Here is a 13,602-nt window from a genome sequence, read left to right on the forward strand (position 1 = left end):
CCTGTCCACAAACGGACAGGAGACCTCCAGTGGAGGATTGTACACGGGGCCATTGCTACAAACAGATATCTGGTGCACCTTGATCCGAACACGGGGGACGGCTGTCCTTTCTGCTCCCAGTCAGAAACAGTCTTCCATCTCTTTGTCCAGTGTCCCAGACTGGAGGCGCTGTTCAGACACCTTCAGAGGTGGTTTAGGGGGTTTGGTCAGGTGTTTTCTTTTGGTCTTCTTATTTTTGGGCCACAATATCGTCCCAAAGAGAAGTCTGTCCACCAACTGATTAATTTTATTTCAGGGACAGCTAAGTTGGCCATATGGAAGACCAGGAAAAACAGGGTCAGAGGTCAGGGGTCAGAAGACGTGGTGGCCATGGTGACTGAGCTGCTGGCAGCTCGGTTAAGAGTAGAATTCAGTTTTTATAAACTGACGGAAAAAACCCAGGAGTTCATGAACATGTGGGGAGTGAAGGACGTCCTGTGCTCAGTCAGAGGACACTCTCTGATCCTCAACTTTTAAAAAGTTTGTTGGTTTGTTTGTTTTTGTTTTGTAGATAGAAACTGTAAATAGAAGAACCAGGAATAAAGGTTGATTTAAAATCATAAAAAAAATCTCTCTCTCCTCCAGCCCTCTGCTCTCTCGCTCTCTCTCTCTCTCTCTCTCTCTCTCTCTCTCTAGCCCTCTGCGCTCTCGTCGTTGACTGCTACGCGGCATTGCTACGCGGCATTGCAACGCGGCATTGCAACGCGGCATTGCAACGCGGCGTTGCTATGCCTACCCCGCTCTGCTGCAATTCATCACGGGTAATGTCGTGGAAGCCAGTATGTTTTTCAACTATTCTCAGCTGGAGACTACATTGCCCGCAAATGCATTGTGCACCCAATGTCAAAACCATTTCTGTCTGGTGATACATGATTTAAGCGGCACCAGCGAGAATACAGGAGGGAGGAACTTTCTCTCGTTGCATTTCAAAAGAGAAAACAGATGTCACTCAGTTTTCAATGGAAAACAAATTCCAACGTTCATTTACAGTGATGTCTGCCGTTCATGACACATAATGTGAACTAATTCACGTTCAAGTTCTTTATTAAAAAATGTGTTGCGTTCAGTTCAACGTTCACGAAAAAATGAGCGTGTTCAATGAACGCGTTCTTTTGAACTCGTTCACGCTCAACACTGATTAACCATTTGTGTTGTAGCAGCTTCATTCGAGTATTAATGGTTTGTGATTGAGCTTTTAACCTTCGTCTTGTGTTAGTTCCCTGTTACCATCCCTTATGTTAACGGGTCGGTTTTGACCCGTGTTTTAATTTAGTTGTAAAATACACTAAAAACAATCATCTATCATCCAATTTGTTTTCTCGTCTCTTGGTTACCTTGTTAGGCTTCCTTATCCATAAAAATATTGGTTTTAATATTTTTGGTGTGGGCCCCTGGACCTTGTTTTTGTCAGTATACCCCTCGATTTCAATTTAAAAAAATGGGTTAGGGTTACCCTAACCCTACCCTAAAACAAAGCAAAATGAGAATCCCCTAAAGCTCACATGATTGGGAGAGGAGCTGGCTGTGAGTGTGTTGGCTGACAGTGAACTTGTGATTTCAGTTTTGGCTCTAATTATTGCTTTATAATCTTATTTTTATGACTGGGTCGAAACCGACCCTAACAACACAAAGGTCTTAATTTCAACAAGAGTATTTTATAATTTAGTGAAAACAATTTCTTTTGTTTTATTTTGTTGAAATAGAGGTTCCTGGCAAAGTCATAAAGCCTTGATGCAATAAACAAATTTATACGGTTATTTTATGCATTTAAAACCTAAAAACCGGGTCGGTGCTGACCCTAACACAAGACGAAGATTAAAAAAGCTGTCGCCCACTCACCTTCTTCAATATCTTCCTTAATATCTAGACTCCATGTCCTCCTTCTGTCATGACTAGATTCCTCATCATGCAAAACAAGTGCTGTATATATTGTAGAAATTTGTCGTTTCCCATTCATGTGTCTTAACACGATGCCCTCAAGGCAGGACAGCGGCGGCTCATGTGTAGTCCGGTGACGCTTTGATAAGATGAAGTGTCTCAGTTGTAAGTATTTAAAAAAGTGTTTTCTTGGAATTGAATATTTCAAACAAAGGTCGTTAAATGTTAGTAAAGTGCCCTGAACATATAAGTCTCCAATTTTTTACACCCCTCTATCGGCCCAAACCTTAAAACCACCATCTGCCCTGCCAGGAGTGAACTGCGCATTATCCCAAATAGGTGAAATTTGAGAGATGGGGGGTGTATCACCAATATGTCTATGAGTTTTAAACCATATATCAATAGAGTTTTTAAGGAAAGGGTTTGTTGTTTTTCAATTTAAAGTTTTAAAATCTGCTGAATATAAGTATAGGCTTAATGGCAGCTTAGATATTGATGCTTGTTCAATATAAACCCATGCTGGAGGAGAGTGTGTGACAAAATAAAACATAGCACTGCACAGCTGGGCGGCCCAGTAATACCACTGTAAACTGGGCATATGGCAAATACAATAATCTGAGTCTTAATCTAGTTTTGTTGTTGTTCCAGATAAACCTGCAAAATACACTATTAATTTCTTTAAAAAAGGACTTTGGCAGTGGTATTGGTAGTGACTGAAACAAATATAAGAATTTCGGCAAGATAGTCATCTTAATTATGTTGATCCGGCCAATCATTGATATTGGCATTGTTGTCCATTTTTCAAATGAGTCTTGTACCTCTCTCATTAACGGCTCATAGTTTGCTTTAATTTTGTATTAATTTGGGGGGTAATCTTAATTCCAAGATAGGTAAAGCCCTCCCTCGCATTAAAAAAGGGTGTGCTCATAACTGGATTAGTTCTTTCGTCTCTGTTCAAGAAAAGTATAGACGATTTTTCATTATTGATACTGTATCCAGAAAACTGACCAAATTTTTTAATTAAATGTAATAATGTCTGGACACTGTTTGATAAGTCTGAGAAAAAAAGAATCACATCGTCTGCATACAAAGATAACCTATGTTCATGATCACCGATTGTTATACCTGACAGATTGACTTCAGCTCTAATGGACATGGCTAAAGGCTCAATGGCCAAAATGAACAATAGTGGGGAGAGAGGACAGCCCTGACGGGTTGACCTCTCTAACGTCTCTACACGTGCTGTAGGGTTGGTGTACAATAATTCTATCCATTTCAGAAATTTCCCCCCAAGTTCATATCGTGGTAACAAATTGAACAAATAAGGCCACTCGATTCTATCAAACGCTTGTCTAGCATCTGGAGATAACAGCGCTGGATCCCTGGTATCATTTTTAGAGTGAATTATGTTGAGGACCCTTCGAATGTTATGAAATCCCTGACGACTCTGTACGAACACATTCTGATCACTATGTACCAAAGAAGAGATATATGGATCTAGCCTTTTAGCAAGAACAATATAATATATTTAATGATAATTTAAGATGCAGCAACATCATTTCCCTTCATGGCTCCATAAAGTCTTGTTGAATCAAGCCCCCCATGACTTCCAACAACAGAAGGAATCTGAAAAAGCTATAAAAACACTAAAAATATACTTTTAAACGACTCACTTGTTGCCTAACCTAATATTCCCAGCAACTCATCCAGCTGTGAGCCCAGAAACAGAAACAGCGGTTTCACAAGCCAAGACTGTGAGGTAACAGTGGTTTAAGCAGGAGTTCCAACATAAAGGAAGATTAAGGGTGTGGGTGACCGTAAGGGTCATCTGGTCCTGGCCGTGAGACATTAAATGCAGTTATAATAATCAAAGTGTTTTTATTGATTTTTCTATTCAAACAACAAACATCACATTAATAAGAAAAATAACAGGACTCAAGACATATGTACAAATATCTGTCTCAGCTATAGACAGATAACAACAAGACAAATCACCCCAATACAAAACATCAAACATACCACCACCCATGTGACCCAGACACTTTAAAATAAATAAACAGCAACAATAAAAAAACAACAACAACAATAATACAATAAAAATAAATACATGGATTTTAAAACTAATTTTAAAAAAATATATAAACAAATAGGAAATAACAACAATAATACAATAATAATAAAAATAAAAATAAATACATGGATTTTAAAAAAAATTTAAAGAAAAGAAAAAAGAAGAAAAAAAAGGGGGGAGTTATGTTGGAGCAGAGGAGAGCTCCTTTTCAAAATGAGAAATGACAGGCTGCCAGATCTTAGAGAATCTGTTTGTTTTGCCCTGCAGCGTATATCTAAGGTGTTCTAATTTAAGGTGGAGGTAGAGGTGAACTGGGGGTAGTACCACCAGCCTCTGGCTCTGAGCCAGTCAGGCTCTGTCTCTCATGATTTCATCTAAATGTAATGCCTGAGAAGGCATTCATTTAACCTTAACCGTTACTAACAGCAGCTTTTACAATCAGGCAAATGGCGCTAACATGATAGGCAGTGTTAGTTAGTTAGTTAGTTACCTGCAGTGTTAGCCGAGGACATGCTAACGTTGCTAACGTTGCTGGGTTCAGATTCACGAACGTTAATCATTCATTCATAGTTATTGCATGTTGGTAGTATTTCCTCCCTTTTGTGAAATATTCACTTTGCAAGTTGCCCTGTTGTCGTCTTTTTTAGGGATGTGTAATCAAACTTTCGAGCGTTTGTACCGCTTGGGCGCCATGTTTACTGTTGGCTGCTGGCTGCGCTGGACTCGCCACGCAACGCTGCGTGGTGACTTCATCCGCGCCCACTGGAATCGATAAGGGAATCGTTTGCAAAATCGCCAAACGATTCCAAGCAATTGAAACACTGGGAACCGGTTCTCAACAAGAACCGGTTTTCGATTCCCATCCCTACCTTGAACTGTATCAAACCGTGTCTAACACATACAGAAGACGAGTGTATTAGTTCGACTGCCCGTCCCCAGTCAACCTCTGATATATCCAACCCTAACTCTTCCTCCCATTTCCTCTTCGTGTAATCAAGAGACGGGGACGCCACCTTCTGAATATCCTCAGAAATCCTGGAGACCACCCCTTTAGCAGTTGGATTCGTATCCAGTAGCTCACCTATCCATACATTCTGCAATAGCATGAGGGATGAAGAGAATTTTGTGAGTTTTCCTCACAAATTCTCGAATTTGGAAGTATCGGAGGTAGTTCGTTTTTAGGGGGATTCCATGCTCCTCCAATTAAGCAGCAGACATGAATACCCCATCTTTGAAAAGATTTTTAACACATTCTACCCCATTTCCATGCCAGTCCCCAAACGCTGTACCCCCGAGGGCTGCCATAAATTTGGCAACTGCCATGCAATTAAATGCAATTAAATACAGTTAAATGCAGCTGAATGCAGTTAAATGCAGTTAAATGCAGTTAAATGCAGTTATAATAATCAAAGTGTTTTTTTTTATTTTTCTATTCAAACAACAAACAATCCCATCCCAGCTATGAATCTGAGCGAGTGGCCATGACTTGTGGAGTCCCCCAGGGGTCAATTCTTGGACCTCTTCTGTTTAACTTGTATATGCTCCCTTTGGGTCAGATATTGCAGAATTTTAACATCAATTATCACAGTTTATGCAGACGATACACAACTGTATGTGTCTCTGTCACCATGGCGACTGCAGCCCAGCAGACGTACTGTGTCAGTGTCTGGAGGAAGGAAACACCTGGATGAGAGAGAATTTTCTACAATTAAATGAAGACCAAACTGAGATCATTCTGTTTGGTAGCAAAGAGAAGAGGGTCAGCGTTGGTAAATATCTTGAGACTCGGGACCTTACGATCACTGACCGAGTCGGTAACCTCGGAGTGTTGATAGACTCAGATCTGACTTTCAGCAGCCACATCAAAGCTGTCACCAAGGCAGCTTTTTACCACCTCAGAAATATCAACAGAATTAAAGGTTTCCTCTCCCAAACAGACCAGGAGAAACTCATCCATGCATTCATCTCCAGCAGACTCCATCACTGTAATGCTCTTTTAACTGGACTTCCCAAAAAGAGCATTAAACATCTGCAGCTCATCCAAAACGCTGCTGCTGGAGTTTTAACCCGGACTAAGAGATCTGAACACATCACAGCAGCTTTAAAATCTTTACTCTGGCTTCCAGTCAGTCATAGAATAGAGTTTAAAAGCCTGCTGATGGTTTACAATCTGTGATCTGTTCAGAGAATATAAAGCCAGCAGAGCTCTTAGATCCAAGGACTCAGGTCAGCTGGTCCAGTCCAGAGTCCAGACTAAACATGGAGAAGCAGCATTTAGCTGTTATGCTGCAAACAAGTGGAACAAACTGCCAGTGGAGATTAAACTTTCACCAAATGGAGACATTTTTAAATCCAGGTTAAAAACATTTCTGTTCTCATGTGTCTATGCATGAAATCTGCACAATATCTTTGAACTTATCTGGACTGTTTTTAAATTAATTTAAATTATTTTATTTGTTTCTCTTTATATTATTTTATGTATTTTTAATGCTTCTTGCACTCCCTGCTGCAATGCTTTTATTTTATGTGAAGCACTTTGAATTGTTTGTACATGAAATGTGCTATACAAATAAATTTGATTTGATTTGATTTGATAATAACAAAATAACAGGACTCAAGATATATGTACAAATATCTGTCTCAACTATGGACAGATAACAACAAGACAAATGACCCCAATACAAAATATCAAACATATCACCACCCATGCGGCCCAGATACTCTAAAATCAATAAACAAATAGAAAATAACAATAATAATAATAAAACATAAAAATAAATACATGGATTTTAAAACAAATTTTAAAAAAATAAAGAAAAGAAAAAAGAAGAAAAAAGGGGGGGGCTGCTATGTTGGAGCAGAGGAGAGCTCCTTTTCAAAAGGAGAAATGAAAGGCTGCCAGATCTTAGAGAATCTGTTTGTATTGCCCTGCAGCGTATATCTAAGGCAGTGTTTTTCAGCCTTTTTTGAGCCAAGGCACACTTTTTTAATTGAAAAAATCTCGCAGCACACCATCAACCAAAAATGTTAAACAAATGATACTCTGCAGCCGCCTATATTAACAATATAGTAATTCTTTTCAAAGTGTCTTGAAAAGCAATCAAATAAACACACAACTGTATTTTTATCATCTTTTATATTTCTTCTTTCGAATAAAAAGTGCACTTAACATTTTCACTTCTTTAAGAAGTAATAGAAAACTTAAAAGTAGCCTATTTACAGACGTTAATTCTGTCCAAAAGCATTGTATTAGCAGGAATACAGAAAGTAATGCTTATTCTGATATTGGGAAGGACTTCACTGTTACAATATGAAGATGCATGTACAAAATGTCAATCTCAGTGTATTTTACTCACTTAGTGTGAAACCTGTGCTTGTTTGGATGAACACAGAGATGATATCCTGGCGGGAATTGAAGAAAGCTTTCCCTCAACAGCTCTCAGTCTCTCTCTCTCTTTAGTTTTTATAGCAGTCAGACTTGACAAGCTCACTTCACACAGATATGTTGTGGAAAATGGGAGCAATGTCAAAATAGCTTTGTTTGCCAGAATGGGGAACTGCCCAAAGGTAGATCAGCAAAACTCAGCTTTAAACCACGATTTTGTCTCGCTTTCAGTTAGTTCTTCCTGCTCCTGTAAAGACATGTCCTTTCCAACAACTGCTGAGCTGTATGGGTCCCTAACCCAGTCAAGGCATTCAGTGGAGGCTGAAGGGAAATAAAGTGACATCTTCTCCTCGAGAGTTTTTAAATGCCTACCAATTATTTCACACAGCGCAGCAGTGTTCGCCATTTGTTGGTGAGTGGGAACATTTCAAGATTGCCACTTTCCACATGTTGTTGCCAGAGGTGCACCATTGCGCGGAATCCGTTTATTTTATCCGTACTTGTGAGCATGTTTCCATTTCGGCCTTGCATTCGTGTGTTCAGTTCACTCAAATGGTGAAAAATATCCGCCAGGTATGCCAGCCTTGCGCACCACTCATCACTTGCAAGCAGCTTTGCACAATCGGAGCCCTCATTTGTCAGAAAGACTTTGAGTTCATCGCGCAGCTCATACACACGGGCCAGCACCTTGCCGCGCGACAACCATCGGACCTCCGTATGCAACAGCTAAATCCAGTTAAATGCAGCTAAATGCAGCTAAATGCAGCTAAATCCAGTTAAATGCAGCTAAATGCAGCTAAATGCAGTTAAATGCAGTTAAATGCAGCTAAATCCAGTTAAATGCAGCTAAATGCAGCTAAATGTAGTTAAATGCAGCTAAATGTAGCTAAATCCAGTTAAATGCAGCTAAATGTAGTTAAATGCAGCTAAATGCAGCTAAATTCAGTTAAATGCCGCTAAATGCAGTTAAATGCAGCTAAATGCAGTTAAATGCAGTTATAATAATCAAAGTGTTTTTATTGATTTTTCTATTCAAACAACAATTAAATGCAGCTAAATGCAGCTAAATTCAGTTAAATGCAGCTAAATACAGCTAAATGCAGTTAAATGCAGCTAAATGCAACTAAATGCAGCTAAATCCAGCTAAATGCAGCTAAATCCAGTTAAATGCAGCTAAATCCAGCTAAATACAGTTGAATGCAGTTAAATGCAGCTAAATACAGCTAAATGCAGTTAAATGCAGCTAAATGTAGTTAAATGCAGCTAAATGCAGCTAAATTCAGTTAAATGCCGCTAAATGCAGTTAAATGCAGCTAAATGCAGCTAAATGCAGTTAAATGCAGTTATAATAATCAAAGTGTTTTTATTGATTTTTCTATTCAAACAACAATTAAATGCAGCTAAATGCAGCTAAATTCAGTTAAATGCAGTTAAATGCAGCTAAATGCAGTTAAATGCAGCTAAATCCAGTTAAATGCAGCTAAATGCAGTTAAATGCAGCTAAATGCAGTTAAATGCAGCTAAATGTAGTTAAATGCAGTTAAATGCAGCTAAATGCAGCTAAATGCAGTTAAATGCAGTTATAATAATCAAAGTGTTTTTATTGATTTTTCTATTCAAACAACAATTGAATGCAGCTAAATGCAGCTAAATTCAGTTAAATGCAACTAAATACAGCTAAATGCAGTTAAATACAGCTAAATGCAGTTAAATGCAGCTAAATGCAACTAAATGCAGCTAAATCCAGCTAAATGCAGCTAAATGCAGTTAAATGCAGCTAAATCCAGCTAAATGCAGCTAAATGCAGTTAAATGCAGCTAAATGCAGCTAAATCCAGTTAAAGGCAGGGTAGGGGATCTTTTTCTGGAACATTTTTTTACATATTGCTTGAAATACTCTTCACACCCTCATTGCAACCAATTAATTAAAAGTTTTGACACAAATATGAAAAGTTTTAGTGGCCTCTAGAACGTTCAATCTAGGAAAAACAGTATCCAATCATACTGAACGGACCGTTCACAATGATTGGATACTGATGCCGTCTATCAAACTGCAATCTGCTCCTCCTTCCCCCTCCTTCCCCCTGTGCACGTACCCTGCTCCGTGAACGAAGCTTGGCAGGAAGCTAAACTAGAGCCAGCTTGGCTAGCACCTAGCATTATTAAACGTATAGTTAGCATAAACTAAATACTAAATACTAAATACGGCAACGATCGATGCTTGCTGTCAGAACAGCACTCGTGCACCTTTGTGCTCGTGCGCGTTCATGTACTCTAGAGGCGTGCCTTCGGGGGGAAAGTGAAGAAAAGGGTTGGGACTTTTTACCTGTGTATTTTCAAAATGCAGCTTCGCTGGACTCAAAATCCAGGATCTCCTACCCTACCTTTAAATGCAGTTAAATCCAGCTAAATACAGTTAAATGCAGCTAAATGCAGCTAAATAAGGTAAATGCAGTTAAATGCAGTTAAATGCAGCTAAATGCAGCTAAATCCAGTTAAATGCAGTTAAATGCAAACCAAACTCCACCCCAAGTGCCTCTTTTATCTGTGAGAGAGCGTTGGGTAACTTTTAATGAGTCACTGATATAAATTGTTCATTGATGAGGAGCTGGTTTCGACATCTAACCCTTACATGAGAGGTTTGTGGCTTTTCTTTCACTGCACGCCGACATCCAGAATCTGAGGACTGCGCTTTTGAAGGAAACCCGAGAAGGGAGACGCTGAAATCAGGAGCTTGAAGCTGAAGGAAATTGTTGAGAAGTGACATCACTGAAGGACTGAAACGCCTGCAGTCCCAGGAGGAGGCGGAGCAGCAGCAATGGGAGGAGCGGGAAAGTGAAAAGTGCTGCAGCAGAAAAAGAAAATGAGAGAAGCTGAGAGAAAGCTGAGAGAAGCATCAGCTGCCAGTGGAGTGACACGTGCACCCTTACAGAAGGATGATTAACGGCTTCTTTAATAGAATTTAGTTTCTTCTTCTTCTTCTTCTTCTTCTTCTTCTTCTTCTTCTTCTTCCAGGATTCAGCTTCTTACTTTTCTCTGAGGAGATTTCACAGCAGTGGAACATGTTTTTGATGACTCTTACAGCCACTTTGGCGTAATTTTTAATGTGCCTGAGCTCAGTTTGAGCTTTTTCTGAGAACAAACCCATCTGTTTTTCTCTTGTATCCAGCTGCTTCATGACTCTGAGTGGCTGAAGAAGCCCCTCGGCCCCGTCTGGATCTGGCATCCTGCAGGATTACGGAAACATGTTGCTGATCTGAAAGCTCACACATGCACCCCTGTTCGTGCAGAACCTCCCGGCCCTCATGGTTTTCCACGCGAGGTTCGAGCCGTGCACGCGGGGGAGGATGTTGAAGTGAGGTTCAGCGGATGATGATGTGACGCAGATGATGGTTTTGCTGCTCGTGCCATGCTGAGAGGGGGGTCAGCTCCCGTGAGTGTGTTGGTGTTTTCTGTCTGCCTGCTCACGGTTACGCTGCAAGCTGCCAGCAGGAGGCGCTGCTCTCAAGACATCATCCTGCGAGTGAGGCTCCTCAACAACGCCACCGCTGAGGTACGAATAAGTTGTATATATAAGTGTTGTTAGAAAATACTAACATGATATCTTTATAGAATAATTCCACCACAAACAAAACGAAACAAAAACTTCAACCCGTGGAGAGACGTTTTTTTTAACGGTGACGGAAAAATCTGAAGGCCATCTGTCATTTTGACAGATTGCAATTCACACTCCTGACCACTTGGTGGCGAGTGAGCATATTAATGAGCTAATTAGCTAATTAGCCGCAGATTCAGAACAAAGTCAACAAAAATAGAAGCATTGCAGCAGGGAGTGGAAGAAGCATTAAAAATACATAAAATAATAAAAAGAGAAACAGATAAAATAATTAAAATGAATTTAACCCCTTAACGCCTAGCGTCGCATATATGCTACAAACCGTTTGACTCAATCAACCAGCTGAGATAGCATCTTTATTCCCCCAATGCCAATTCCTCCAATACCAAAAATTCTATTTATTTTTTGTGCAAAAGTGAAATTAATAATCTCAGCATTATTTACCATCTACTTAAAGGCTAAAACACACACAAAACATTTTTTTATACACAGCTATATAAATTCAGGCGTAGAGGGGTTAAAAACAAGCAACAGTCCAGATAAATTAAAAGATATCGTGCAGATTTCATGCATAGACACATGAGAAAAGACACATTTTTTTGCTTAGGTTTTGGTTTTGGCAGCACATTTTCTTGTTTAGGTTTTGGCAGAAAGTTTTCTTGTTTAGGTTTAGGCAGCACATTTTCTTCTTTATCAAATCAAACCAAATATATTTGTAGTACATTTCATGTACAAAACAATTCAAAGTGCTTCACATAAAATAAAAGCATCGCAGCAGGGAGTGGAAGAAGCATTAAAAATACATAAAAGAATATAAAGAGAAACAGATAAAATAATTTAAATGAATTTAAAAACAGATAAATTAAAAGATATCGTGCAGATTTCATGCATAGACACATGAGCTGTAGCTACTGGGGCCACAGTCGGTGTTTTTGTCTGCTATACATTTGCTCGATGTGTGGATTCTCTGCTCAGCTCGTTCGGACTGAATATTAATTAAAAATGAATGAAAATTCACATTATTATCACAAGACAAATACAACTTGGAACAAGACAATTTAAACTTTAGTACTTGTAGTTTATATAATTTTTAAAATTATAGCGACCCAAGAGCTACATCTCAGACTCTGCGGGCCTCAGTTAGCAGGTTAAAGGTTAAAGGTCACCCCAAGGTCAGAAACCCAAGAGCTACATCTCAGACTCTGCAGGCCTCAGTCAGCATGTTAAAGGTTAAAGTTTTCTTTTCTTTGTTTCTGCTCTTTAGACTTCCTGTTCTTCTTTGTTTGTTTGATTAAAACATCTTCACACCATCACTCATTTGTCTCTGCCTCCTTTACAATGGATCAATGTTTTTTTCTCATTTTTAATTAATATCGCTATAATATCGTTAACATGAACGATTTGGGGCATGATCATGTTTAAGAGAACTGTGTATTTGTGCTGAGAAAGATGAGATCTGTATATTTTTAGGACTTTTACAGTAATGCATTTGAATAAGATGTGCGGTTTGTTTTGTGTGTTTAGCCCAGGAGGCAGCAGCCAGTGAACTGGAAAAAAGACATTTCGATGCAATCCATGACGGTTTCTGATCTTATCCATGTTGTTTTTGAGACTTAACCTTAACGAAGAGGCTAAAACAAAACAAGCAAGATAATAATGTAAGGAAAAAGTGCAGAAACAATCCAAAAATTATGTTTAAAAGTAAAATGAAGAGATTAGTGGTCAGGATCTCATCACCTCTAACATCCAAATGCAGATTTATTTTGGTTATTAAATGTGACACAACATTGAAAACCTTTGGCATTGTGTTAGTCTACAGCGTTATTTTCATGTTCAGTAGTACAAAAACCAGCAGAACTAATATTCAATAGATGAAATTCATCATGTCGAATCTTTGACACGAGCCTGCTTTGCTTCTTTTTACCATGTCAATCATGGAGGTAAAAGAAGAAATGTCAGGATGGCATTTATCTTCTCAGGAACCCGAATGTGTGCAAATTAGGGCTGGGCAACGATTAAAATCTTTAATCTAATTAATCGCATGATTTCCCTGATTAATCGCGATTAATCGCATTTGTACGCAAAATCCAAAAATGAATCCAAAAGTAGTGTATAGCTTTTAGCATTTAGCTTTATTTTAAATGTGCTGCCATATGAATGAAAGTGCCATAACATTTGTTGTGCAAACACACTTTTAACATCAGCATCTTTCTGTAGTTTTTATGTAGAAGCCTCGCTCCACTGTCTGTTTCCTTGAATGACTTGCTGCTATCAGTTGTGTGTTTTGCCTTTAAGTGATATTTTAGACTGGAACTACTACGCTGAGAAGACAATTCAACTTGGCAGTGTTTACAGATGACTTTGGTTCTGTGGACTCCGCCGTCTGGAAGAACTTTAAAATGAAAATGGCCGAGTAAAAGTTCCGTACCCTTCTCCATGTTTGGTGGATCCGCCGATTACTTTCTTTTCCTGTTCCACAGCAGACAGCAGCAGACTTTTACAAAATAAAAGCCTGAGAGCAACAGACTTTTTACAAAATAAAAGCCTGTGACCAACAGACTTTTACAATAATAAAAGCCTGTGAGCAACAGACTTTTACAAAATAAAAGCCCGT

General features: G+C 39.0%; 1 protein-coding gene across 2 annotated transcripts in view; it reads left to right on the forward strand.

The window, feature by feature from the left end:
* Nucleotides 1-13,602, forward strand: part of il15l (interleukin 15, like) — a 46,330-nt gene that overhangs the window by 25,892 nt on the left and 6,836 nt on the right. For both annotated transcript variants that reach the window (XM_075474292.1, XM_075474291.1), the window contains exon 2: nt 10,542-10,925. In XM_075474292.1, the coding sequence (XP_075330407.1) occupies nt 10,782-10,925 (144 nt within the window). In that variant the 5' untranslated portion in view covers nt 10,542-10,781. The remainder of the gene's footprint in view (nt 1-10,541; nt 10,926-13,602) is intronic.

The sequence above is a fragment of the Odontesthes bonariensis genome, chromosome 9 (genome assembly GCF_027942865.1).
Source record: "Odontesthes bonariensis isolate fOdoBon6 chromosome 9, fOdoBon6.hap1, whole genome shotgun sequence".
NCBI lineage: Eukaryota > Metazoa > Chordata > Actinopteri > Atheriniformes > Atherinopsidae > Odontesthes > Odontesthes bonariensis.